A 25,736-nucleotide genomic window follows, 5' to 3' on the forward strand; every position below is an offset into this window, starting at 1 on the left:
CGTTTACCAAATTGTACTATATTATAAAAACGTATAGCGCCTTAATTTGGACGCATAAATAAAAAATAATAATAATTTTGTAAAGAGTAATAGAGTAACAACTATGATAATAAAACCCCAATAATTTCTTCACCCTATCCAAGGATGGACTCTCGCCCTGAAAAAGAAAAACTCTTTTTATATTACGAATTTTTCTGGCAAATCTGTGAGTAAACGATGTAGTTATTTTTTTGCGAGATAATTAAATTTTTGTGTTCATCAGAAATATATTTTCATTTTAAATATTATTTAGAAAAATACAGTTTATTATAACAAATAAATCTCATATTTAATAAATATCTCTCAAAGTTTATTCTTCTTAAAATAATACAAAAAAATAATTATATGACATAAAGTTATACTGGAAATTCCAAGAGCATTGTTATTGATATATTTTACCATTTATTTACGAAATTAAATCATATATTCATTAGCCAATTTATTTATTAATTTCAACAACTCATAATTTTATAAAATTAATAAACATTTTTTATTTCTTACCAAAATAATTTAAATGTCTACAAAGAGAAAATTTTTTTATTTCAATTCCAGTAATATGCCGCAACCCCTTTTATTTAAAATCACTATTAATAAATTATGATCTTGGGTTATTCCATGGATGATACAAGTTAATTCTAGCTTATCAATTAATCAAAAAATTTGTAGTTCTTGCCTGAAAAATTTCAATAAATTTATACTTTTCTGATGGAGATGCTACCCAGTATAAAAACAAAAAAAACTTTTTAACATCTATAACCATGATAATAATTTTGGGTTCAAAACAGAATGGTATTTTTTTGCAACTTCACATAATAAAACTTCTTGCGATAGTTTAGCATTACTAAGAAGTTAGCTGCTAGAGCAAGCCTGCAGCGTCCTTATGATAATCATATACTAATACCTATGGATTTATGAAATTATGGGTGAATTAATATCCCTGAGATTCATTATATATTTGCCAGCAACTTCGAATATATTAGCATGGAAACTAATTTCGAAAATAGATTTTTAACAATATAACGAATGTCCGGAACACAAAAATTTCATAGATTTATTTCCATAAGAAAAAATGGAAAGACAAATTTTATTCAAATTCATTTAATAATTAACTTTTTCAAGCCCAGTCCGTAATTTCTATAAAAAAAATATGGGCCCCGAAATAAAAATTATTTGTCCCTGTCCCGAATTTATTTAGTTATAAAAATTGTCAATCTAGCGAAGATTCCATGGGAGAATAATGTCTATCTGTAAAAAAAATTTGAAAGAAAAAAAAGAGCGATTTTCTTTTTATAATTATTTCCGGTTTTTGGTAATAGATTTATTTTTGATAATATGAATTTTAATCATATTAATGGGCTATTTTAGAGTTATTTAATAAAATTTAAATTATGTTTTTATAATAACATTTTGAGATATTTAAAATTAAATATAGTGTATTTAGGGATTTTTGTGTTTCTAAAGATGACCATCTTAAGAAGCAAGTTGAGTTGGGAATTAAAATACACCTGATAAATTTTTTTAAAATATATTTTAATGTCTAGCGCTTATATATGTTTTTTTCATATATAAAGGCTGAATTGTTTTTATAGTTTTTAAATATGACATAATAGATTTAGTTAAAGTTCTGTCTCCTTTTAAGGCAACATTTAGCGCTGCTATCAACCTAAATATACTAATATAAGGATACCTCGCTTCAGAGATCTGTATTAAACAAAACATATTTAATACTTAACGATATTTGCTGACAGGGTAACTCGGAGTATATTTTTTAGTCTATAATAATTACAATCATAATGCTTGATAGAAATTTTCAATTGCCAAACAAGAAATTGATGAATCCATACTCATTTGCTTCAAGGCTTAAACATTTGTCGATTAACTGCTCTGACCATTAATTTCACAACGGTTTTATTGAATTTCTCACTAATTTTGATATCACATTCACTTCTCATTGATAACATCGCATTTAAGAAAGCTCTGTAAATGATGACGTGTTCGAATACTCCAGAATAGAGATATCTAGATTTCAGCACTTACACTGAATTATGTACAATTATTATAAACTACAAATGTCTTATAGACCCCTTTAGTAAATGACGCTGATGCTCTCCCTATGACCAAAATAAAATGTTGATCGATTATTGCACCATAATTCAACACGGTTCTTTATATATCTAGATCTGTTAACATCTTACATCGAGATGCTATAAAAAATTCCAAATTATTGATAAGGACATGAGTGGAAATAGTTATAAAGATTGCCGAAATTATTTGTTATTCAAACCTCATTTCAAATGTGGGAAAACGTACCAAAATTCCTTTACACAGATTAATTTCATATACATATAGACGAATATAAAAAGGCGTTGATCGATTGAAACACATACAATTGGGAATTATAAAAAAGTGTGCTATTTTTATTCTGACATTGCCCATAATAAAGATAAATGGTACCGTTAAAATTTGGAGTTTCGACTTGCACATTTTTGTATTTATATTAAAATACATTTATCAATCATTTATCTTGCATGTCGGCGATTGAAAGATATAGAGAATCAATCAGAAACTACAAATAACCATACCATTATGAGTCATTACAATATAGGGTAATATAATTTGAACAAATACTACTTTGAAACCAAAGAATTTTTAAGTTGTATGCTTTGCCCCGCCTCCCAAAATTAGTAAAGCGTATTGGCCTTTTGCAAGCACACAGAGACATTTTCAAATTTTTGCTTATCCTGTGAAACTATATTTTAAATAAAATACTGAAAATTTTATAAAGAGTTTTGAATTATTTTTCGACCAAATTATCCATTAAATTTTTAGAATATTTTTTTAGAAAAATTCTTCCCTCTAAAATCAGCGCTACAAGTGGATCATATTAATGATCGAAAACAAGTCTGTCCAAAAAAACTTTTGAAAATTTTATACAAAATTATCTTTTATAGGAAATTTTTCTGTATTTATATTATTGTTATTTCTTTCTCACCTCCCCCTTTTCCCAAGAAATTATTGTATTCGCGTCTGAATTGATTATATTTTATTATAATAAAATATAGTATAATTAATAACTGATGAATTCGGATTCTTATTATTTTTTTTACAATTTTTTTGCGATAAATTCAATCTTTCATTTTGTTTATAAAATATTATGTTAAATATAATTTAAGAAAGATTTATTAACTAATTTCAAAAATTATTTATGTTAAGTTATCCATGATATATTGGAAAATATCCAACTTTGCTGCGTGGAGCGAGTTACAGAGCATTTTTTCATCTCTAAATTCCATAGCGATGTAAAATTATTTTTCTCCACAGTTAGGCAAAGATTATTCCAGATATTCTTCAATTGATTTGTCTGCATAACATTTAAAAAAAATAATTTTGATAATTGTTTTTATATTTTCATTATAGAACAAAAAATAAAAGTTAACAAATTTTTGTTTTGAATTTACTTCATATTATATTCTACTGATATGTATATTGCCTGATTAATATATTAGGCAATCCTTGTTTACCCATTATATAAATTAAGAATGAAGCAAAAGTTCATGATCAAATTAAAAATTCATATGATAGTACTATTATACATATTTTGGAATACATTTTACTATCCTAATCCTAAAAACCAGAGATTCAAATCGTAACGAATAGGGTCAGATAAAAATAACAAATAAGGTTCGGTTCGTAGAAAATAATATCGGTTAGGTTTGAACCTTTAAAAACTGGTTCAATCATTTTCGCAAGCGTGTTAAAATTATGTAAAATAACAATTTTTTTTTTTAATTTTATCATTTTTCTCTAAAAAATAATACTGAGCCAGAATTAAAATATTTTCAAGATTCTCTTCAGAAGGAAGAATAAATTTTAGGGCTGAGTACACTTCTTTATGATAATTTGGAGCTGGCACCGTCGATATAGAAAAATATCTAAAAAGAATTACTGATACTTTTTAGTCAAAACCGATTATTAATCATCTTTAAAAGAGTTAAAATATCAAAAAGTTCAAACCGGTTAACAGACATTTTTTCTGTAAATAATAGCTGTTAATACCGGTTTATCAGATTCGGTTTAAATTGTTGCTAAAAACAGGTTAAGCAAATATTGTACTATTTTCTAAATTTTAATAATTTATTAACCCTTTCTTGTTTTCTTTTATTTAAATTTTGATTTTGGCGGAAATACATTCCAGTAGGTATAGAATACCTGGCCTATAAATTTCAGATAATTTTTTAAGATTATTATATTATATTTATTGACTAAGGCAATGCACGTAATTGCCTAAATATGCACATTGCTTAAAACGCACATAATATATTATGAAGGCAATTAATACTTTGTAATCATAGGTCCATTTCTCGGATGATTTCGAATAATCGCACAATCTTAAAACGATGCGGTGTTCTAACATAATATTTGGATTTTTCAATTGTAATTCATAACTGTCTAGGCACATGAACTCCTCGGTCATGATCATACCATTTTTCTTGAATATAAATAGCTATTTTTGTGCCAAGCATGATCGAATTGTTATTAATCATTTTTAAAATTAAATATTTATTTGCATATTTTAAAACTTATTATAATTAACTCGGTTAGATAATCGCCAATTTCTTTAAATGAAAGACGATCAAATTATAGGAATTCATAGTCCTAAGTTTAATTTTTATTCATATATAAATAAATGATAATTTATTAAATCGTAAAATTAACTATATTTAGATTTGGGTAACGGTTTTAGCTTAATTGACGGTGTTTCAGCTTTAGTTAAAAAGTACACTTGGCTGCGTTACCACCCAATGGCCCATAGGGCTAGTTATATTAAAAAATTTAAGACTGTATACTTGATTAGTTGACTTTAGTTTATGGCATTCGATTAATGATAATTGAGAATAAAGTCCATTTATACCGACCTTCGCATTCAAACATAAATTAGTATTCTTTTGGATTATCTTATCAAAAAAGCGAATTTAAGGAATAGTTTTAATAAATTCGATTTTATACTAAATTATTTTTTATACCTTTCCAAAATATGTGTAATTATTGGGGAAATAATTTTCGGGATATATATTTTGAAGGTACCAATCGAAATTTTTGCAATGTAATTTGTTTTTTAAATCGATACGGGATGATATGTTAGTCAAATACTTGAAAATTTTGATATCTTGAATAAAATAAGTTAAATTTCTTAAGAACAAAACACTATATTTTTTTATAATTAAATTTTGGCTCAAAGATAAATTAAAGGTAAAACTCAATCCACGTGATAATCAAAATTTATTCTGATTGCCACAATCTTATTAAGAGAACTTTCTATCGTAAAAATAAAGAATTTATAGCAAAACCTTAAAGCTTATTTAAGTAAATTACCCGGAGAAATGAAATAGGCGAAATTTTTGTAGCTATCCAGCCAAACCTCTATCAAGCGGGCCAAATTTCTGTTTAAATTAGGCATGACTCCCCCGGGAAATGTGTATGGGGAATTTTTGCGGAAAACGTGGCCTACATGCGAACACGGATGAATTTCTATCGATCCACCACACTGCCAAACCTTTTATAATTTAATTTTAAAATGTACAATATTCAAGTTTAAGTTATTCATTTTAAAGAGTTAAGACATAAGAAAACCCTAAACGAAAGCTCTAGGTTTTCTCCTCCCCAAATGGTCATTTCATCATCGTAAGTTCCTATAGCTTGAAAATAATCTTTTCGTATAGCAAAAAGTCCACCAGCCATAGTGGGAGTGCTATAAAAATTATATGAATAGATGTTATGTTATAGAGAGTTGTTTAAATAATGCCGTTTTATTGTGGGATGGATATATTTTAAAATGAGCTGCCCCTGTGTCCAACATATAGTCTACAGCGCTCAAATTTTAAATAAAAGTTTACACCATGTTTTATAAACTAGTCTCTAACCATATCTTAGTTTTATTGAGAAGAAAAGGATAAGCTAGACCAGGGTGCCCCTTCCAGAAAAATTTTTTTGGCCCCCAAACCTAGCCCCTAGAAAAAATTTTTGGCAACCAAATTTTGAATAAATTATTAAATATTAATTCACCATCAATAATTAAATCTAAATGAAAATACAACAAAATTTTTAGAAAAATATTATTTAATTTATACAAATTAATAAACAAGTTGTGAAAAACTGAGCATAATTATTCATTATATTTTTTGTGAAGAAATCCAAGAAAATTTAATAGGAATCATTAATTTACAATGTCTTTCTACTGAAAGCATTACTAATATTTTAAAGCAAATGAATGAATTAAATATTAGCCTATTGGTGAAGTATTACTTTACTTTTCTAATAGGGCTCTTAACTCAGAAATTTCCACTCATGATCAGGGTTGCCAGGTCAAAATTTTTAAATTGCGGGAGAAATTATTTTGTGGGAGAAATATGAAAATTGCGGTAGAAATATAAAAATTGCTAAAAAAAAAAATTTCGCTGCCCGAAGGCCCGAAAAGCGCTGGCCTTCGGCCGGGATTTTGAATTGACTTAATTATCCGCCTTTATTTTTTATAAATACAATGTCGGTAACTATTTTTCAATATAAAATAACATCTTGATTTATTAAAATATATTATTTATAAAAAAACCAATGATCCTTTTTAAATATAAAAGATGTAAACAAGATAAAATTTTATAGAAAAAACATTCAATATTAATTTTACAATGTAAAAAATATAAAAACATCCGCAACTGGAAATCTACCTTGTGTGTGTGTATAACATTATAGGGATAGGCGCTTAATTATCACGTATTAAAAACATAATAAGGTAATATTGTACTCATTTCAATGATAATTATTTTATTTATTATTGTTCAATCACATTATTAAAATCAGTGCAAGAGAGTTTATCTACATCCATTGCAAAACAAAAATATTCTCCAAAAATAAAAATAATACAGATGCAACTACAGTTGCGGCAATTGTAATCACTTATCTTGTAGTACAACATTCACAGAGCTACTTATCATTACAATGTGTGTAGAATCTTTCCCCATAATATTTTTTAACGAGTGATAAATGAAAACTTTACTTGTAGAACAAAAATGATCAAGAATATCATCAATGTTTTAGAACCTTGATTCAGGAGGTCAATTCTTGACGATTTGAAAGATGGGCAAACATATGCAATTCTAACAGATGCATCTAATAAGTAAAATATTAAAAAATTTCCCTTGATCCTCCGCTATTTCAACAAAATTAAGGACGTTTCAAGAAAACGATTAAATTTTTTCCCCTTAAATAGTGAAAAATCCAAAGACATAGTTAACCATATAATGGTAAATATAGCAGATTCGGGATTATCAATAAATTGCATGTCAGCTTTCTGATCTGATAAAGCCTATTTGAAAAAACCAAAGTGTATTTACAGAATTAAGTCAGCACAATGTTGGTTGCGATATGTTCCTAATACCCGCCATCGATAGAATCTTAAAATTTTATAAACCTTTAAAAATATATTTCTTAAATAAAGATTATAAAAGCTATCTTAACATTTTGAAAATTTTTTTCAATAATGAATGGCAGAGATATATTTAGGATTGATTTCACATGTAGGCAATCTACTACATGCTGTTAATGTGCAGTTGCAATCAGAAGAATCTTAACAAAGATTCACAAAATTATGCTGCAGATGTGTTCATCTACAGTTAAAAATTGACAATAAATTTTATGGCGCCATTGATAAAACTATATTAAAATGTTCAAATTTAAAAATACCAATAGACATTGATATCTTTTTTGAGGAGATTGTAATGCTCTCTATTTTTGATTTACAATGTAAAAAATATAATTATTTTATAAAATATAAAAAAATATTAAAAATTAAATAGTTATAATGTTAATTATATTTTATTTGAGATTTATATAATGGAACTAAACGTTTACAGTCGTTATTGAGATATATAAAATTCCTGGCATGACATATTATAAATTTGTTTAACCATTAGCCCGGCCTCTAATGTTAAAACAATCCGATTTCTCTCCCTTTTTCAGGCACTCCTCATCAGGCTAAAAATGCGCTCGGATGAGGCATTAGAATGAGGTAAGAAGAAGACATACTCGCATATTTTTACCAAGCATGGGGATTTGTTGTTATTACGAAAAAATTCAACCCATTTCTCCTCTACTTTTAGACCTTCTAACTTTGAGTATTCCTTCTAATTATAAAAAATAGAGAGAATTACAATCTCCTCAAACAAGACATCAATGTTTTTCAGTATTTTTAATATATTTATTAAATTACAAAAACTATCAATTGATGGTTTCTGTTCCAAGGTCATATTTATACATTTGTAAATAGAGTTATTAAAATCAAATTTGTAAATATTTTAAAATTGTCTTAATAAAAATATCTGCTTCATTTAAAAATGTAATAATTAGAGTATTATTTGAACATTTTAATATAATATTTTTAGCAATAGCGCCATAAAATTTATTATCAATTTTTAAATGATATGAACAGAGCTGTAGCATGATCTTGTGAATCTTAATTAACCTCTTAATGGTTAACGGTGCATATATGCACCAGGCTAGATTTTCTATTTAGGATTATTTTTTTTGGCTGATTTTTTTAGAATATCAAATTTGAGCATTAATCAATATAATTTGAAAAAATTGAGCATTTTTATCCGCTAGAAAAATTTTGACCATTAATGGGTTAATAAAGAATATTCTGATTACAACTGAATATTAACTGCATGAAGTAGATTTCCTACATGTGAAACTAATCCCAAATATGCTTCTGCCATTTCATAATCCAAAAAATTTTTCAAAATTTTAGGACAGCTTTTAAAATCTTTATTTAATAAGTATTTTTTTAAGCGTTTGTAAAATTTTAAAATTCTATCGATGGCAGGTATTAATGATAACCACCTGATAGGTATATATCGCAACAACTCACACCATTCCAACAGAGGCATTATCAGCGCAGATAGCTGATATGCAATTCATTGATAACCCTGAATTAGCTATATTTACATTATGTGGTTAACTACATCGTTGGATTTTTCACTATCCGTGGAAAATTTTTTTAACAGTTATATTGAAATGTTCTTATTTTAGTTAAAATAGCTAAGGATCAAGAGAAATGTTTTAATATTTCCCTTATTAGATGCATCTGTTAGAATTGCATATGGATGCCCATCTTTCAAATCGTCTAGAATTGACCTATAGTATTCAGGTACTAAAACACTTGTGATAGCCTTGCTCATTTTTGTTCTGCCACAAGTAAGGTTTGCACTTATATTGGAGTGGTTAAATATCACGAGAAAAAGATTCGACCCACATTATGATGATATAGCTCTGTGAATGTTGAACTACATGATAGATGTATACGATTTCCTCAAATGTAGTTGCATCTGTATTATTTATTATTTGAGAATATTTTTGTATTGCAATCGATGTTGATATACTCCCCTGTACTGACTTATATGAACGAAATGATGTTGATTTATTATTGGATAAAAATAAAATAGGCTAGAATGAAATTTACAAACTAGACATGTTTTTCGAATAAATATTTAAAATTAATTTAAAAATATAAAAATAATCAATTAATGTCTCTCAAAATTATTATTTATATATTAAAAATGTTAAAATACTAAAAAAAAATTGTGGTAGATTTTTGCAGGAGATTTGCAATTGCGGTAGTTTTGCGGGAGAGAAATGTCTGCGTGTAAACTAAAAAATTGCGGGAGTCTCCCGCTGATGTGGGGAGACATGGCAACCCTGATTATGAAATGAAAATAGCAAAAGGATTTAGCTGCAGAAGTTAAAGATACATAATTTTGAAAATATCATATATATTATATATAAAAAAAAATATAATCTTGCATTTAAAAAATTGTATAAATGCTACTCAGCAGATATCATCATGTATCAACGGATTTTTATGAGGCCCCATTCTCTACACTAAAGATAGTTCTATCGAGCACTAGAAAATAGATGATAGATCGACGTAAACAAAATTTAGTATTAATGACTTATGGGAAAAAAATAATAAAGAATTTAATTCATTTATAAAAAATCGTCGATGACAAATTTTTAAAAAAATAGCAAAAAATTTTTATGAGTGCCTAACTATTTGTTCTATTTCAAAAAATATTGGCTCCCCTAAGTAAACAGTTGCACCCTCCCCTTCCAGCCGGAGATTCTTGCCTATGGCCCTGTAATAGACGCATATCCCCCCCCCCCTCTTCTTTGACGGATAATTACATAATAATTTTATATATATTTTACATAGTTATTTTATCTATTTACTCATATGTTAATCGTTTTTTGTTTGTTCTAATCTTACTATTGTACCAACGGAATTGCATTTTCCAGTTAAATCCACCCCAAGTATTTGGAAGTCCTAGGGAATATTCAAATGTATCATCTTTAATCACATCTATCACTGGGCAGATAACAACATTTCTGACATTGAAAAAATGTATATTTTTGTAATTCAATCAATCGTCCTTAAAAGCGTGTAATAAGATAATAACTAAGAATCAGGAGGTGGTAGAATAAAATGTTAATGTACTAAATGTCCGGGATTAATAGTTTTATAAGTTTCTGAACAAAATTAATTTTTTAAAATATGTATACTAATCCAATTCATATAAAAACCTAGCACACATCCAGCCTTACAAAATAGTGTAATAATTCAATGAGATTTTCCAATCACTTTGCTAAAAAATTTTATTTTCAAATTCAAGCAGAGCACATACTTACTTACTTTATGCCATTGTGCAGATTCATCTAATTTGACATGATATCAACCTTAAATGTGTATATTAATTAACGAAGTTTTCTTATCATTAAAAACGTTATCGTCACTAAAAAAACACAAGGCTATCTTCTAAATTTACGATAAAATCCTAAATTAGAAAGATAAAAGGTTTTAATATTTCTAAAATTTTTGTAAAACAAAATATTAAAATTCTATAATATACTTTTTACTGTTAATTCTATCCAGCAAAGGCTCTAACCATCCAGGAGTGCATTCGCAATGTGAATCCAAAAATATTAGTATTTCACTATTAGCTTTTTCGGCCCCTAGTAACCTAGATGCAACTAATCCTGATCTCTGAGGCATTCGATATAATTTAGCCATAATTTCAAGTTCAGCTATGAAAAGTTCTAGTGTCTGTCCTAAAAATTCTAGTTAAAGAAAATAAAAAGTTTTGATCCTTTATTTTTTGAAAATCAAATGAGAAAATTAGATTACTAAATAATACTCATATTAATAATATTAATTAAGTAAAACCGAATACATTCATATATTTTATAGTCTCCTAGAAAAGTATTATAATTTATTTTTATGATTGAAGAATATACAACCAAAATGATCAATTTTAATTTATTAAAGATGTAAATATTTACTAAAGATTAGCCAATATAATTGTAAATATGACGTGGGGTGTCTGGAAAGCCATGTATAGTGCACATTTTTTATTCTTTAAAGACTTGATTTTTCATTGTGCTGCATATAGCATGAGTTTGTATACCTGCCCTATAAATTTAAGACAATTTTATAATGAAGTTTTCGTGTTAACTTTAATTTATACACAAATTTATGGGAATTAAAAATTCATGACAAGGTTGTCTGGTATTCATTGGGTAGGTATACTATACACATAATGGTGAAATACAATTCCGACAAAATCAATTCTTTAAAAATTAAAGAAAATGTGCGTTATAAATGATTTATATGTAAAATATCAGTATATTCACTAAATTCCAGCATATAGTACAACGTATTGTCAGCCATATAAAACCTCGTAAGTGACATTTTTAAAAATACGTTTTTTGTGCGGAGTATTTATTTATAGGTTTCCGTCATCAATGTTTTTTATCATATTGGAGCACATAAAACCACTTCTAAAAATGTCTAAATTTATAATAAAATATATTTTATGAAAAAAGATTATAAGGCCTTACTCATAAGATGTAATAAAGCTTTATATATAATAATTATTAGAAACATGTTTTTTATTACATAATTATTAAATTTTCTTATTAGAATAGTAATTTAAAAAAATTTTTTGTTTCACCCTCCTGATCCTGAACAATCTCAATAAGGTCGTCCATTACTGATTTTGCAATATGGCCTGCTATATAATACTTTACATTTAAAACTTTAATTGTCTAATATTAAATTATATTCACCCCTATCACTGGCGTCATCAACCAATATAATTTCATGTATCAATCGTCGAGGGGATCTATTTATGACACTGCGTATGGTTCTAATCAATGTAGACCAAGCCTCGTTGTGAAATATTATGATAACCGAAGCTTGACTCGAAATTGAATCGTAAATAATGTTTTTGCACCTTTTTTCAGATAATATACGTTTTTGCATAAATTTTAATATTTAAATTTATAACTTGATTTATTTGAAGAGTATTTTTTTTAAATTTAGGATGGAAAAAAATCCAGAAAAAAAATATTAATATAAATAGGATTTTTCTGATTTAAATTATTAATTACTAAGTCTTTTTAATTAAAAATTGTCAAGTTTTGCCAAAGGTAATCTAATTATTTTTTATACTTAAAGTTATATTAGCCTTAAATCTTATTTTAGTTCGATTCAAGAACTTCTATTCTGGTGAGGGGGGAGGGGGGTTATGACGTAAGATCGTCTTAAAATGGAAGGTGATAGGTAGTTATAACGACGTTTTCAATAAAATTGAAGAGAGGTTGGGGATTATTTTGATTTGGAATTTCATCTTTTTTTGCTAGATATGGTATAATGTCAAGGGGAATAAAATCTGGTGGGGGGGAGGGGAGTAGAAGAATAAAATTTAAAACCATCATTGGCTTAGGAGGTGTAGAAGTCCCTGATTGCATTCCTCAGAACTCTTAAATTATATAAAACTTGTAGAAAATTCATTTAAAAAAGCAAGCATTTTGATACTGAATATATAATTTATTATAGTATTCCTATAAGATAATGACAGAAAATTATCAGTATATATAATCAAATCAAAAAAAATTCACTTGTTAGATCTAACATCGCTCAAATTTCTATCCACTGATATAATATCGCTAGCTAATAAATTGAATTGATTAGCTGACCAATATTTGCTAATAATATGTTTGTAATTAAATGGCACATTTACCGGACGACCTAAATCACCTTCTCCTTTGATTGGCGAATAATTATTATGGTTTAATTCGACTGGGTAAAATAAATGAAAAATATTTGATACATATATAAACTTGACGGTAACGACTCAATAAAGGTAATCTTAAAAGTGTCGAATAGAAAGAAAGACAAATATACTTAAATAAAAACACAACGAACAGTAGTAACCTAATTTTATTGTTCTAGTGTCTATTTTACAGATTATAGTTTTTGGCTATCTTCAAAGAGGGTTTCATTTGAAAGACTGAAGTCTCAATCCACAACATATTTGTAACCGATTAAATGAGTTCATGGCAAAAAAATTTTGTATATAAAAGTTGTTAGCTCTAAGGGTTTAACTATACAATATATTTATTTAATATATCCGTCTAGTTTCTTAACTTAAAATATATTTGTATTATATCATGATTATAATATAGTTTTATTTACAAGGTTTTAACTTAACATTATTTTGATAGGAATCGTCTTTTCTAATATATCCCACAATCACTTCCATAGTCGGCATAGATTTTGCAAAATCATAACTTTTATTTGATGACTGATTTTTAAAAAATGGACTATGAAAAGAATTTTATATGTTCCAATATATTTAAAACATATCATCTTCTGAGAATTTTAGTGTTTCATATCCATTTTTTTCCAATTTTACAGGAGTGTATTTTTAATTTTGTTTTCACTATTCAAAGGCAATTTATTTTAAAAAAATTTACTTGTTTACACTATTCAAAGTCATTTTTTTTTCTTTTAAATTATGCTTAAAATGATCATGAATCTAGTTAATATAGTTTTCTTAGAATACTTATATTTATACTTTTTGAGAAATGGAGATGAAACAATAAATTAAGCTTTAAACTTAACTATAAAAATTAAAGTATAACTTTTATCCAAAAATATTTATCCATAACATCAAATATTTTCATAAAATATAATGTTTTGAGATTTTAAAATAATTTTTTATTAGAACCGGTATAATGGCTTAGCGTTTAGCATCGTTTTTTAGTCAATTTTTTTTTATTAAGCAAATTTTTCGTTAAGTTATCTTGAAAAACTCTCCTATATAAATCACGTGACATGATTTTTAGAATCCCAATTATTTTAGGGATGGGAAACTTTATAATATTATTATATTAAAGAAATTGGATATGGAACAAAATAATAATGTAAATAAAATTTTAAACTACTTTTTCACCTTTTTATTATTGTTATATATATATATATATATCAAGTTTACACTGAAGAATTGAATTATCGAAAAAAAATATATTTTGCTAAAAAATGAATATGGAACACTATAATTCTCAGCAGGCGTTATATCTACTTATAAAACATTTAAAATAAAGTATACTATTAAAAAGTAAATTTTTTGATAAATGAAAGAAAAAAACAGAAATCCTACTTTGCTTTACGTTTGTCTAGTCCAGTTTATATGGATTAATGAGGAGATTTAAAATAATTAAATTTTATTAATTTATAAAAAAAACCTGATAATTTTGCCTGATATATCTCTCGTTGTTATGTAATTGATTTTGAATATTGATGTTATTGTTGAAAGAAAAGAAGATTACATTTTCGACTCTTTTCTCGTAATACAACATTACCATAAGTGTAGTGCATACGAAGAATAAACCAACGTAAAATTTCCCAAGCAATTTGTGCAAATTTGACACAAGTTTCGGAAATCGTCTTTTGTTACGTATTATCACTGGAACCATGTAATTATCTTCCTTGTGAGACTCTTAAAATTTAGCCACATCAAAACATTTTTATTACATGCTTATCATATCTATCCGCGAGAATCACAATATCAAGCATTTAATTTTTTTATAGTATAACAGGTTAATTTATATTAAAAAGAATGCGAAACCACTCATTTTTTGTTTACTTGTAACATGAAAAAGGGTATCAAAGTTTATTTATTATAAATGTATTTTGTCCAAAAAAAATCTAAATTGTAATAATAATGCAGAGACTATGCCAAAAGGGTAATTTTTATTAGTTTACAATCTTTGATTAATTGGTCTGTTTATGATATAAGATTACTTAAATTAATTTTATTATAGCATCAAATCAAATAAAAAAATGATTGCATGTTTGATATATTTTTTTAAACTAAAAATTAAGTTATAATATAGATATAATTACCATTTAAACTGGTAGTGTACTATATATAAAAAATTACGACATTTTAAGTACAAAGACTGACCACAATATTTAATGTCACATTTATATAGAGATTCAAAAATATATTCTTTTGAAAAATATAATTAATATCCTAAAAATATTTGTTTATTATTATGTTTTTATATAAGGAATTTACAATTTGACCGAATATCGAAAGATGATATAAGTGAAAAGTGGTCATAAAATAATAATATAAAAAAATTTCTCTTTTTTTTGTTAACGCACATTTAATTAAAAAATTATAATTTAACCCCTATCTTTTTGAATTTCCAAATATTTAATTTATTGTGGTTATGTTAAGCGTTATGAATTTTAAAATTTTGATATAACTATTATTTTGTTTTCAAGAACTTAGTTAAACCGCATCATTACTGCTCAAAATTTACAAAAAGAAATTATTTAAAAATAAGGTTTTATTTAGATCAAGGGCGAAAGCAAATTTAATTATTTGTAACTCGGATTGATTAATTGATACATTTTTATTATAATGTATGGTTTAAGAAAAAAAATGAATCGCTGACAGATGTCTTGGACTACCTCGGGACCCTATTCAAAAAGTATATAGCAATTATGTATAAGGGTTTACTATCAATCCTGTTCTTAGTTAATTAAAATGGTTAAATTTCATTCTGGTTATTTCGGAACAAATTTATTTCGATGTTCATGTTTGGAAATTCATAATTCTTTCGGTTCATTCTAGTTTTCATAAGTTTTGATTTTATAAATTTAATCATAATAAATATTTTTTTGAATTGACACCTAAACCAAACTAATTTTATTATAAAACTTGAATTAATGTTGTTAAACGCCTCGATTTAGCCTATTTTAATTTAAAATTTTAGATAAAATAATATTATGCAAGCCTTGAGATTTCGTTAATAGATCTCCAAACATTACTGCCATCTATGAGAAAAATATTTTTTGGGGAAATATTGGGCCAGCCTTTTTTAAAAATCGAGCTGTCAACAACTATAACAAATTAAGTTACATAACATTAGCACATATAAATCTTGTTTCATAACATTACCACATATAAAATCTTTACTATTCATTTTTAAAATTATAAATTGTACTATTTATTTAAAATTAATTTTTAAAACCGTTATGAACCGATTCATAATTTATAATACTTAAGTTCTTTCCATTTGAGTTTTTATTGCTATAGTTCGGTTATGATTACGGTTCAATATATTATGTTATGGTCTTGTGGTTCGGTTTTGCCCCACACCCTGCTTAATGGAAACGTTGGCTGGGTATATAAAACCATAAAAACAATTTTTCAAGTTTATGTTATATTAAATAGAAATATTTAATAAGTTGTAATAAACAAAATATAGAAGATTGACTAATGAACCGAATTTTTATTTTTACGCTATTAAATTTATATTATTTTTTTACCTTTTTTTCTATATCCCATTAGAAAGTCGAAATTTATGATTTGAGAATTGTTATCCCTTTTATACTTTGTTTAAAAAAATATTACATTATCATGGAATTTTTACAATGGTTGTATCTTTATAAAATTAATATAATATATATCAATACCAACCATAAATATAAACAATAAAGTTTATTTATTGTGTCTTCTGTTTGATAAAAAATTTGTTTTTTGCAAAAATTGTCTTTCTTCTTTGTACATAATATCAATCACATAATAGCTATCAAATATCAATCTTTAAAAATATATTTTTTAAATGTTATTTTAATATTTTTTAAAATGTTATTTTATATAGATTTATATATCATGCTAAGTTTCCTATTCCAATCGTTATAATGGTTCTTTTGTTATAATCAAAAATATGTAAAAATTTAAAATAGAAAGAGGAAAATATATTTAAACAAAAAATAGACAAAAAAAAAGAATAAAATACAATATTGACCTAAAGAATGAAAAAAAAAGAAAGGAAATGTCGATAGAAGAAAAAATAACACAAATTTCTTTCTTATCCTTTAGGCAATTGTTATATTATATTTTTTAAGTCCAATAAAATGAACTATATACCTTCATATAAACTTAATTTAATCAATTTTTTTTGAAAACAAATTTTTACACTTTGCAATAATTACAAATTCATTCCTAAACAGCATTGGGTATTTGAGCGACAGTGGCATAAGCAAGGGGGTTGCTCCCTCCCCCATAAAAAATTTGATTAGGAAAAAATTTTGCAATTTATAATACTTTTAGACTGATATCTAAACGAAAATTTGCTATTCCTTTTAAATTTATAAATCCTTATCCTTAATTTTCTCTAATATTATTTCAGAAATATCTTCTATTTAAAAATATCTACAAATAAACACTATCATAGCACATTAAATTTTTATATAAAAAAAATTGGAGAAGGAGACGCTAAATTCATATGGGGTCGACGTTTGACCTTAACTATTTCGTAGTTTAGAAACGCAGTGTAATAAATATTACTTTACTAAGAATTTTTTTTTATAGTTACTAAAAGCCTATCGATATTTTGACCTTTTATTTCCCAGTATCCTCCTAGTTTATGCTAAAAGATGTTCAAACAAATTTTTAAGTATTTTCTTCAGTGCTGCAAAGTAATGCCTTTGAATTTTTTAGCGAAAAGTAAAGTTATTTGTCAACATAATTTATTTGTTAAAATAGAAAATTATGATATAGATCCAACTGAGGAGTAAATAATTTTAGCCGAGTTTTTTGATCAAATCGAAAGATTTTAATATGGTTCTTATAAACTAATTAAAATTTATTTTGATTTCTTAAGTATCTATAGCCTTTATCATAATTAAAATGTATACAACTACACTTCCATTACCGACCACCCGTTGAACGGTCTTTTGGATGGCATAATCTATGTGGGCTAAATTTGTTTAATGCTCAAGGATTTTGTTAAAATAATTAAATTTAACAGATGTAATTAGAATTTCAATTTTTTTAAAAATATAGAATCAAAAAAATAAAAAGTTTTATAAATGTATTTATATATATTAAAAATTTTATTCAGATTAAAAGTCAAAAAAGAAAGAAAATTAATTAAATTTTGCAGAGTTTCAATCAGGGTCTAAATAAATTTTAAAATCAAGTTCCGAATTCAATTGAGCCTGAGAAAAATGTTTTTCCAAATATGGCAGAGTCTAGTTGGCTTCGATTGGGTTAGGATCAGTCTGTGCAAGGTTCTATTTGTATACTTATAAATTTTATTTAGCAAATTTATTTTTATACATTTAATTGAAAACTATTTTTTTCAATCATAATATTGTATTTTACAGAGTTTAACAAAAAATTCTCTTCGAAGAGCTGTAGATCATTTTGCATGAAAATTTTTGTATAGATATTCGAAGATTGTTGTAATATAAATATTTAAAGATTTAAATCTGTAATAAATTTTTAATGATCCGAATCTTTCGTAATTTTGAAATTACAAAATCCTTAAAGATTTTTATTTTTGTTAATTTTTTATAATAAAATCCTTTGCGATGAAACTATTTGTGAAAATCATTTTTATCAAATGGGATCTTACAGGTATGATTTTTATCATTATTATTAAATAATTTTTAAATTAATTTATTTAAATTAAGTTAGATAAAATGTTATATTTTATGGTTTCATTGACTAATTGTTATTTTTGATTTTTTTTTTCAAGCCAATGGGTAAAAATATATAGTATAAACATGTTAAATTAAAATTTCAGTTATGACATAGAAATTGTAATTGTCATAATTGAGAAAGTCATTGACAACTTCTATATCTCTTCTACCTTTAGAAGGAATACGAGGTAAAGATTATCCGTGTCAGGGTTTTTGCCGTTTATCTATTGAATGAATTCATTACCAGCTAAAAACTTTTACTGATGGAAGATTACTGGGCACAAAAAGTAGGGGAAACGGTTCAAGAACATTATACAAGAGTTAGGATAGCACACTACTTAGATTAAAAAGAGGTAGGAACATCATGTTAAATTATATATATTTTTTTAAAGTTTGCATTTATTTTTATATCGTGGATTGTTGTTTGACATATAAAGTGATTTATTCCGCTTAGCTGCATTTTAAAGGAGAAGGAGCAACAATGATTTAAAACAATATACTAAATAAATATATTAATTTTATTCAAAAATAGGAAATAAAATAAATATTTTTGCAAATTAGCTATAGATTTTTGTTATAGATTTCATTCTGCTTCCCTTTCATCAGTCTTTTATCTAAGGTATAACATCTATCAACGATAACAACTTTTATATTCAAGTCGAAGTGTAAAAGAGGCCTGTTTTCCATTTTTTGCATTTATATTAAGACAAGTCGCTAAAATTCAATTTAGTCAGCTACTATATAAATTTTTTATTTGGTTGATTTAAATGGAATTACATAATTTTTTAATTACATTATTTATTCTATAGTTTATAGCTCATCATATTACACAGAGACTCTTACGAATCGAATGGCTAGGTGAATGGGGCTCTGGAGTGTTATCAAGCTACAAATACGTGCTTTGTTGGTTATTGAAAATTATAATCCTTACATATATCATATTCTGATATTGTCTTTTACCAAATATCTCTCTTTATATATAACGGTGACCTGATTATTAATATCTCTCAACAAGGCGCTATTTAAATTAATTTTGTTAACTATATAAAAAGGAATTAATAATCAATAATAGAAATTATAATTATAAAACTATGAACTCATGTTCACAATTTTATACCATTCTTTCTCAACAATAAAAGATAAACATAGCTAATTTATAATAATCATATGGATTGACTGAGAGATATAGAAGTATAATTATAAATAGCCCAGTCATAATCTACATTCTACAAATACTTTTCAATTTAGTTTTCCAGCTTTTGCGATATAGTTTTTAAAAAAATATTAAAAAGTTTTAGTATAAATAAAATATAAATATGTAAATGAAAATTAAGATTTGTAATTAAAAATTTTTTTATGGAATATTTTTTTATCTTATTTACCTTTTTCTTCTGATAAAAATCACTTTATATTATTTTTATATAATTATAAATATAAAATGCTTTCTTTATGGTTATATAATTATAAATATAAAATGCTTTCTTTATGATTATATATATTTGTATTGTATGGAATCCGTGGGGAGAATCTATCGATTTTAAATTATTAATTGAAAGCGATTTTTAAAGTTTTAAAATCTGATTCGACCGAAAATGTATTTCAACATGTAAGTATATACAAATTGTGAATTTCAAACAATTTTGCTGTGAACTTTAGACCTATCTTAATTTATAGTTTATTTTACGGATTTTTTATATAAATTAAAAAATACACAAATATTTATGGCTTCATAGGGTAGGTTACTTTACACGTGCTGGAATAAATTTCCAGTTGAATTGAATCATATTTTGCTTTAAATCGGCCTCGATAAATGAGTTAGAGATCCTAAGTCCATGTTATATTTCGAATTTTTTTTTTTTGAATTTGTTAAATTAAATACCTTCGCAGCAATTACGTTCACCAGTCAATAAATTTGTTAGCCATTCTATCATACATAATCTTTTTAGCGATCCTGTTCATGTAGCCAATTAAGGAGCAATAATATCTTCATGGGCCTCCTATAACAAGAGACATAATATACAATATCTATAAAATGAAGTAGAGATCAGCACGGCCAAACCCGTTAAAAATTTTAAAAAGATATTTCGGCCCCATCCATAAAGATTTAGGCCCAGACTGGCCTTGGCTCGTGTTACCCGACTCGTAAAAAGATTCGTGCACAATATTTTAGGGAAAATATTTTTCCCATTGCTCTGTCTAGCTCATGAGCCGAGCTTTGGACCGGGCAGGGCTGACCAATTATACTTCTAAAGAGAATTTATGTTTATTCCCTAACAATTAATAATATTTGAAGTCATAGATTTGAAATATTATTTTTCTAAATTTCCATATAATTTATGTGTCAGAACTTGAATATTATATCATAGTATGAGTGTTAGCCCTAACATGGCTTTTAATCAAGACCTTATTCGCTCAAGATCCAAAAATGTTATTTTCTCTTTGGTGGAATTGGTATATAATATTTATTATATTATTTATTTTATTATACTTTATTAAAATATATTTATAAGCAATTAAAAAAAATTTTTTTACATTCTTGATAAATATTTTCAAGGAGTATAATATTCCAACTTTACTTTAATTTAACGAAAATGGCAAATTTTTTCCTTATATTTGTTAACGGCAATATGTTATTTTTTCAATTATGAATCATAGCGGGTTTTAATCTTATTTTACCAAAATGTATTCCATCAAGTTTGGAATACCTACCCTCAATTTCAGACAATTTTGCCATGAAACTTTTAAATTATTTTAATTTATATTCGTTTTTCTATAGACTTTTTCTATAAATTACAAATGACTCAAAGATTAGCAGCAAAATGCCTACAATTCATAAAATAGGTATTCTAAACATGCTGGAATATATTTCCAGAAATTAGATTTTATTAAAAAAACGCACTTCAAAAAATGATTTAAAGTCGAAAAAATAACACATTGACGGGGAAAAAAAACATTGCCAGTAATATATTCATATATGTATTTTATAATATTTAGATATGATTTAATAAACTTAATAACCTTTTACGCCACTTTTGTATTTTGAGAACTCTCTTATAGGGATTTATTGAAAAATAATCATAACAATGTTGATAGAAAATATTGGGATAGTTTTGATTAAAATTTCATAGCGGAGGATTATTTCTATAGCAAGAGTTTCGCTTTTGGAAAAACTCAATATATTTCAAATCAATAAATATCTCGGACCACTCCAAGTAAATTTAATATTTCAAAATTTACATAAGAAATAAACTGACAATTAACAGGTTTCATTAAAACACGTGGCGTATGATATCTTAATATTTTTGGTGGTCTACTTTTTGTTACTTTTATCTTTCGTAACAGGTTTAAATCATTTTTACTAATATTATCCAAGTATAATTAAAATGGCAAAAAGTGGATTGAAGAAATACAAGATCACTACTGACGAAGGAATCTTTTATGTACAAAGTTGATCTAGACTTATAAACCCTTTTCTGGGCCCTATTTGGAATTTCACCGATAGAATCAGCCGATGTCATGCTAAGAAATTATGGCAATGAAAAGAATGCGATTATAGATGGCGTAAAAAGGAGCACTCTTATACTCATAATGTGGGTTATATACTTTTTGCCGTGTTTCACTTAATTGTCTTAATTGTTTTTCTAAACAGCTATGATGTCAACGCGTTCAAAAAAGTAGAGGTATGTTAATCCTATCCTTAGATTTATGTTAGGTTATTATGATAACCAGTAAAATATTTTTGTATAAATTGTCCAACCCGGGCAACAAAAATTTTTTATGAAAGAAAAAAACAAATTTTACCAAATTTTAGGCTTTAAAAAATTACGAATCCGGCATGCTCTTAAAAATATTTTACAACAAACGGACCGAATCGGGTTCGGGCCGCGCTGAGCTCTAATTATGGTAATATATTTTATAAAAAGAACAAGTATGGGAGGCCGGTAGAGAAACGGATTTCGTTAAATCTCTTATAAAATTATGACAAAAAATTTTGCCAATTAGGGCACATTGGACCAAGAGTAAATGGAACCACATATGGGATCATATAAAAAAATTCTAGTTTAACAATAATCCTAGATTACAACTCTAATCTAAATTTTTATGGTATAATAAAATGTATGAAAAAATATTGTATAAAAAGGTTATATTTTAATGATAGAAATGTTTTTTCATACCCTGATCTGAGGTGCCTTTAGTCCTCAATCATCATAAAAGATGTTATAAATACTGTCATAAATGATACATTTTTATAGTAACTGTCAATCATTTGATATGATATATTTTTGTTTATCTATTTTTTTTATATAGTTAACATGTCAGTTATTTTAAAAATTAGAGATTTTTTTTTATTCATTGATTTTTTTTCATGAAACCATTATTGATTTTTTTTATGAAATTACAATTAATTTTTTTTATGAACCATAATTTTTATAAAGTGTCTTATCAATATTTTTACAATAAAGCATTTATTTGTTGATTTAATAGTTGAATAAATTAACTTATAACATTTCCTAGGTCCTTTTATTTCTAGTTGAGCATTTTCTTTTTCTCTGCTTTTCATTTATTTTTGGAATTTCGTTTTCGTTATATTTTTGACAGATGTTGACCGCGACTACCAGGATAGTTTCGATTCCAGGGTTATTCGGTATTTTAAGGTAAAAAAATATTTTATTTTATATTTTGTATCTCTCCTCAGGACACAACACAATCACATTTTTGTTTAAATTTTTTTTTAGAAGTTTAACACGGCCGATTTAAAGTAATATAAATTTTCCATATAATGAGATGGGCTTTATGTTTAATTTTGATATTGAGCCCAGCTTATTTTATAAAATTTCGGAATATCCGAGTCTTACTTACAAAATTTGTATCAAATGTAACAAAATTAAGACTTTACTTGAAACCTAATCTTATTGTTTTACGGTTAACTCAAAATTTACACAACCTTTTTCTATAACTCAATTTATTTTTTTTTTACGAAGAACAAAGTAATAATTTATATATCAAAAAAAAATAAGTAAAATTTTCTTCCCAAAAAAATAATAATAATAATTTTTTTTAATTTTTAAAAATAAATCCAAAAAAAATATATCACGTGTCTTATTATTATAATTATTAACCAATCAACCTTATTTTCATCGGTTGATTGGCATTACGCATAAAAATGTATAAATTTGTATAAAAATACGACAAAATGGTTGATAAATTTGATGTAAATAATGCATTAGTGACAATTTTATTATTGATCACACTATATGGGTTATCTATTATAAGAAAATTTTTGTTTGGAAAATGTACTCTGGTTGCGACCAAGGTATATGGAAATTGGAAAATAGACACTCCGGTGTCGGCTGATTGTGGGAAAAAAATTTCGGTCTTGGAAAGTAATTTAAATGTGGTTTTAAATGAAATCAAGAACGGCAGACCAGAAATGGTAGAATATTTGGAAATTAATAACGATGATCGTTTGGATATTGTGGAGAGATCTGTAGTTATCCTCCAAGAATTGAAAGAACTAAAAGAAGTGATTAAGATTATAGATCAAGGTATAAATAAGTTGGTTATAGCTAATAGTAATAGTAATAAAGGCCAAATATGTGGTCCGACATGGTCAAATGAAAAAAATATCTCCGTTGAAAAAAATGGTTTTTCTGGTTATAAGAAAAACTTAGAAGATTTGAAATGTACCCGCTGTGGGTATAGTGGCCACAAGGTAGAGACCTGTGTGGTCAAAGAACAAAATTTTTGTGAAGGTTTTCCGTTAAAGAACTGACATTCGAAAATTCTAATGTTAGAAAAATTTCTGACACGAATAAATTTGAGGTTCTACGATCGAATTATGGTAAATCCCGTTTGTGCTTTAAATGTAACAAACCGGGACATGTAGCCATAAACTGTATCAAAAATTGACTATATGATTGCAAGTGTAATCATATAGTAAATAAGGGATCGGGAGGAAGAAATAATAATAAAGTAAATAACCATGCTGAAATGAGATCTGATTCTCGTAAAAGCAGTGGTTTTAAGAGAAATTTATTTTATCCTGATGATAAAAATAACAAAGATTCTAATGATTTTAAATGGGAGAAATATCCTAGAGGTATTGTTAAATATTCCGATGAAAGGAATATTAATACTTTCAGATGGGAAAAATATCCCAGTTATATTGCAAGAAAAAATATGAATATTGTTAATGAACCACTAAATTCCGAGTTGAATTTATGTTCAAATGGGAATTCTCATGAAACTGATGTTTCAAATGAGATTAATATTGATCAGTCAATTAAAACATATGAGATTTTAATGACTGAGAGATTAGTCGAACCTTGTCCAAGAGTTACTGTAAGAGTTGACTCGAGGGATATTGACATGTTGTTCGACACAGGGGCTAGCATTTCCATTATGTCTAGAAGATATTATTATAAGTATTGGCCTGGGGGTAAACTTGAGAAAGAATCTATGTGTGTCAGACAATTTGATGGGTCTGAGATAATAGTTTTGGGAAAAACTAAGTTGGGAGTAATTCTCCATGATACCACATTTTTCCTAGATTTATGGGTAGTAAAGAAAGATGTGGAAACCATCATGGGGTGGGATTGGATTGTTCAGTTAGGTCCTTTCAATAATTATTGGAATATTTTTGCCATACATAATGGTTCGGCCCTAAATGAGACTAAAAACAAAAATATCGCTAATAATGCTCGAAAAAATATTCATGAAATAGGGACAGGTTTAACCGCAAAACAAGATAATTCAACCCGTAATTCTGATAGTTATGTAAACTCCACAGAATTAATGGTTG

General features: G+C 26.2%; 1 protein-coding gene across 1 annotated transcript; it reads right to left on the reverse strand.

Moving 5' to 3' along the window:
* Positions 1-3,185: 3,185 nt before the first annotated feature.
* LOC135927816 (polypeptide N-acetylgalactosaminyltransferase 1-like) lies at positions 3,186-14,833 on the reverse strand. Its single transcript, XM_065464013.1, has 12 exons — positions 14,674-14,833; positions 13,622-13,730; positions 13,045-13,225; positions 12,211-12,377; positions 10,995-11,202; positions 10,318-10,473; positions 5,671-5,788; positions 5,413-5,593; positions 5,064-5,206; positions 4,887-4,994; positions 4,379-4,543; positions 3,186-3,400 (listed from the first exon to the last, which is right to left on the reverse strand). Exons 1-12 carry the CDS (start codon positions 14,791-14,793, stop codon positions 3,248-3,250), a joined length of 1,809 nt encoding a protein of 602 aa, XP_065320085.1. The 5' UTR covers positions 14,794-14,833; the 3' UTR covers positions 3,186-3,247.
* Between the last annotated feature and the right edge of the window lie 10,903 nt (positions 14,834-25,736).

The sequence above is a fragment of the Gordionus sp. m RMFG-2023 genome, chromosome 4, assembly GCF_954871325.1.
Source record: "Gordionus sp. m RMFG-2023 chromosome 4, tfGorSpeb1-WG-v2, whole genome shotgun sequence".
In the NCBI taxonomy this organism is placed as follows: Eukaryota; Metazoa; Nematomorpha; class Gordioida; order Chordodea; family Parachordodidae; genus Gordionus; species Gordionus sp. m RMFG-2023.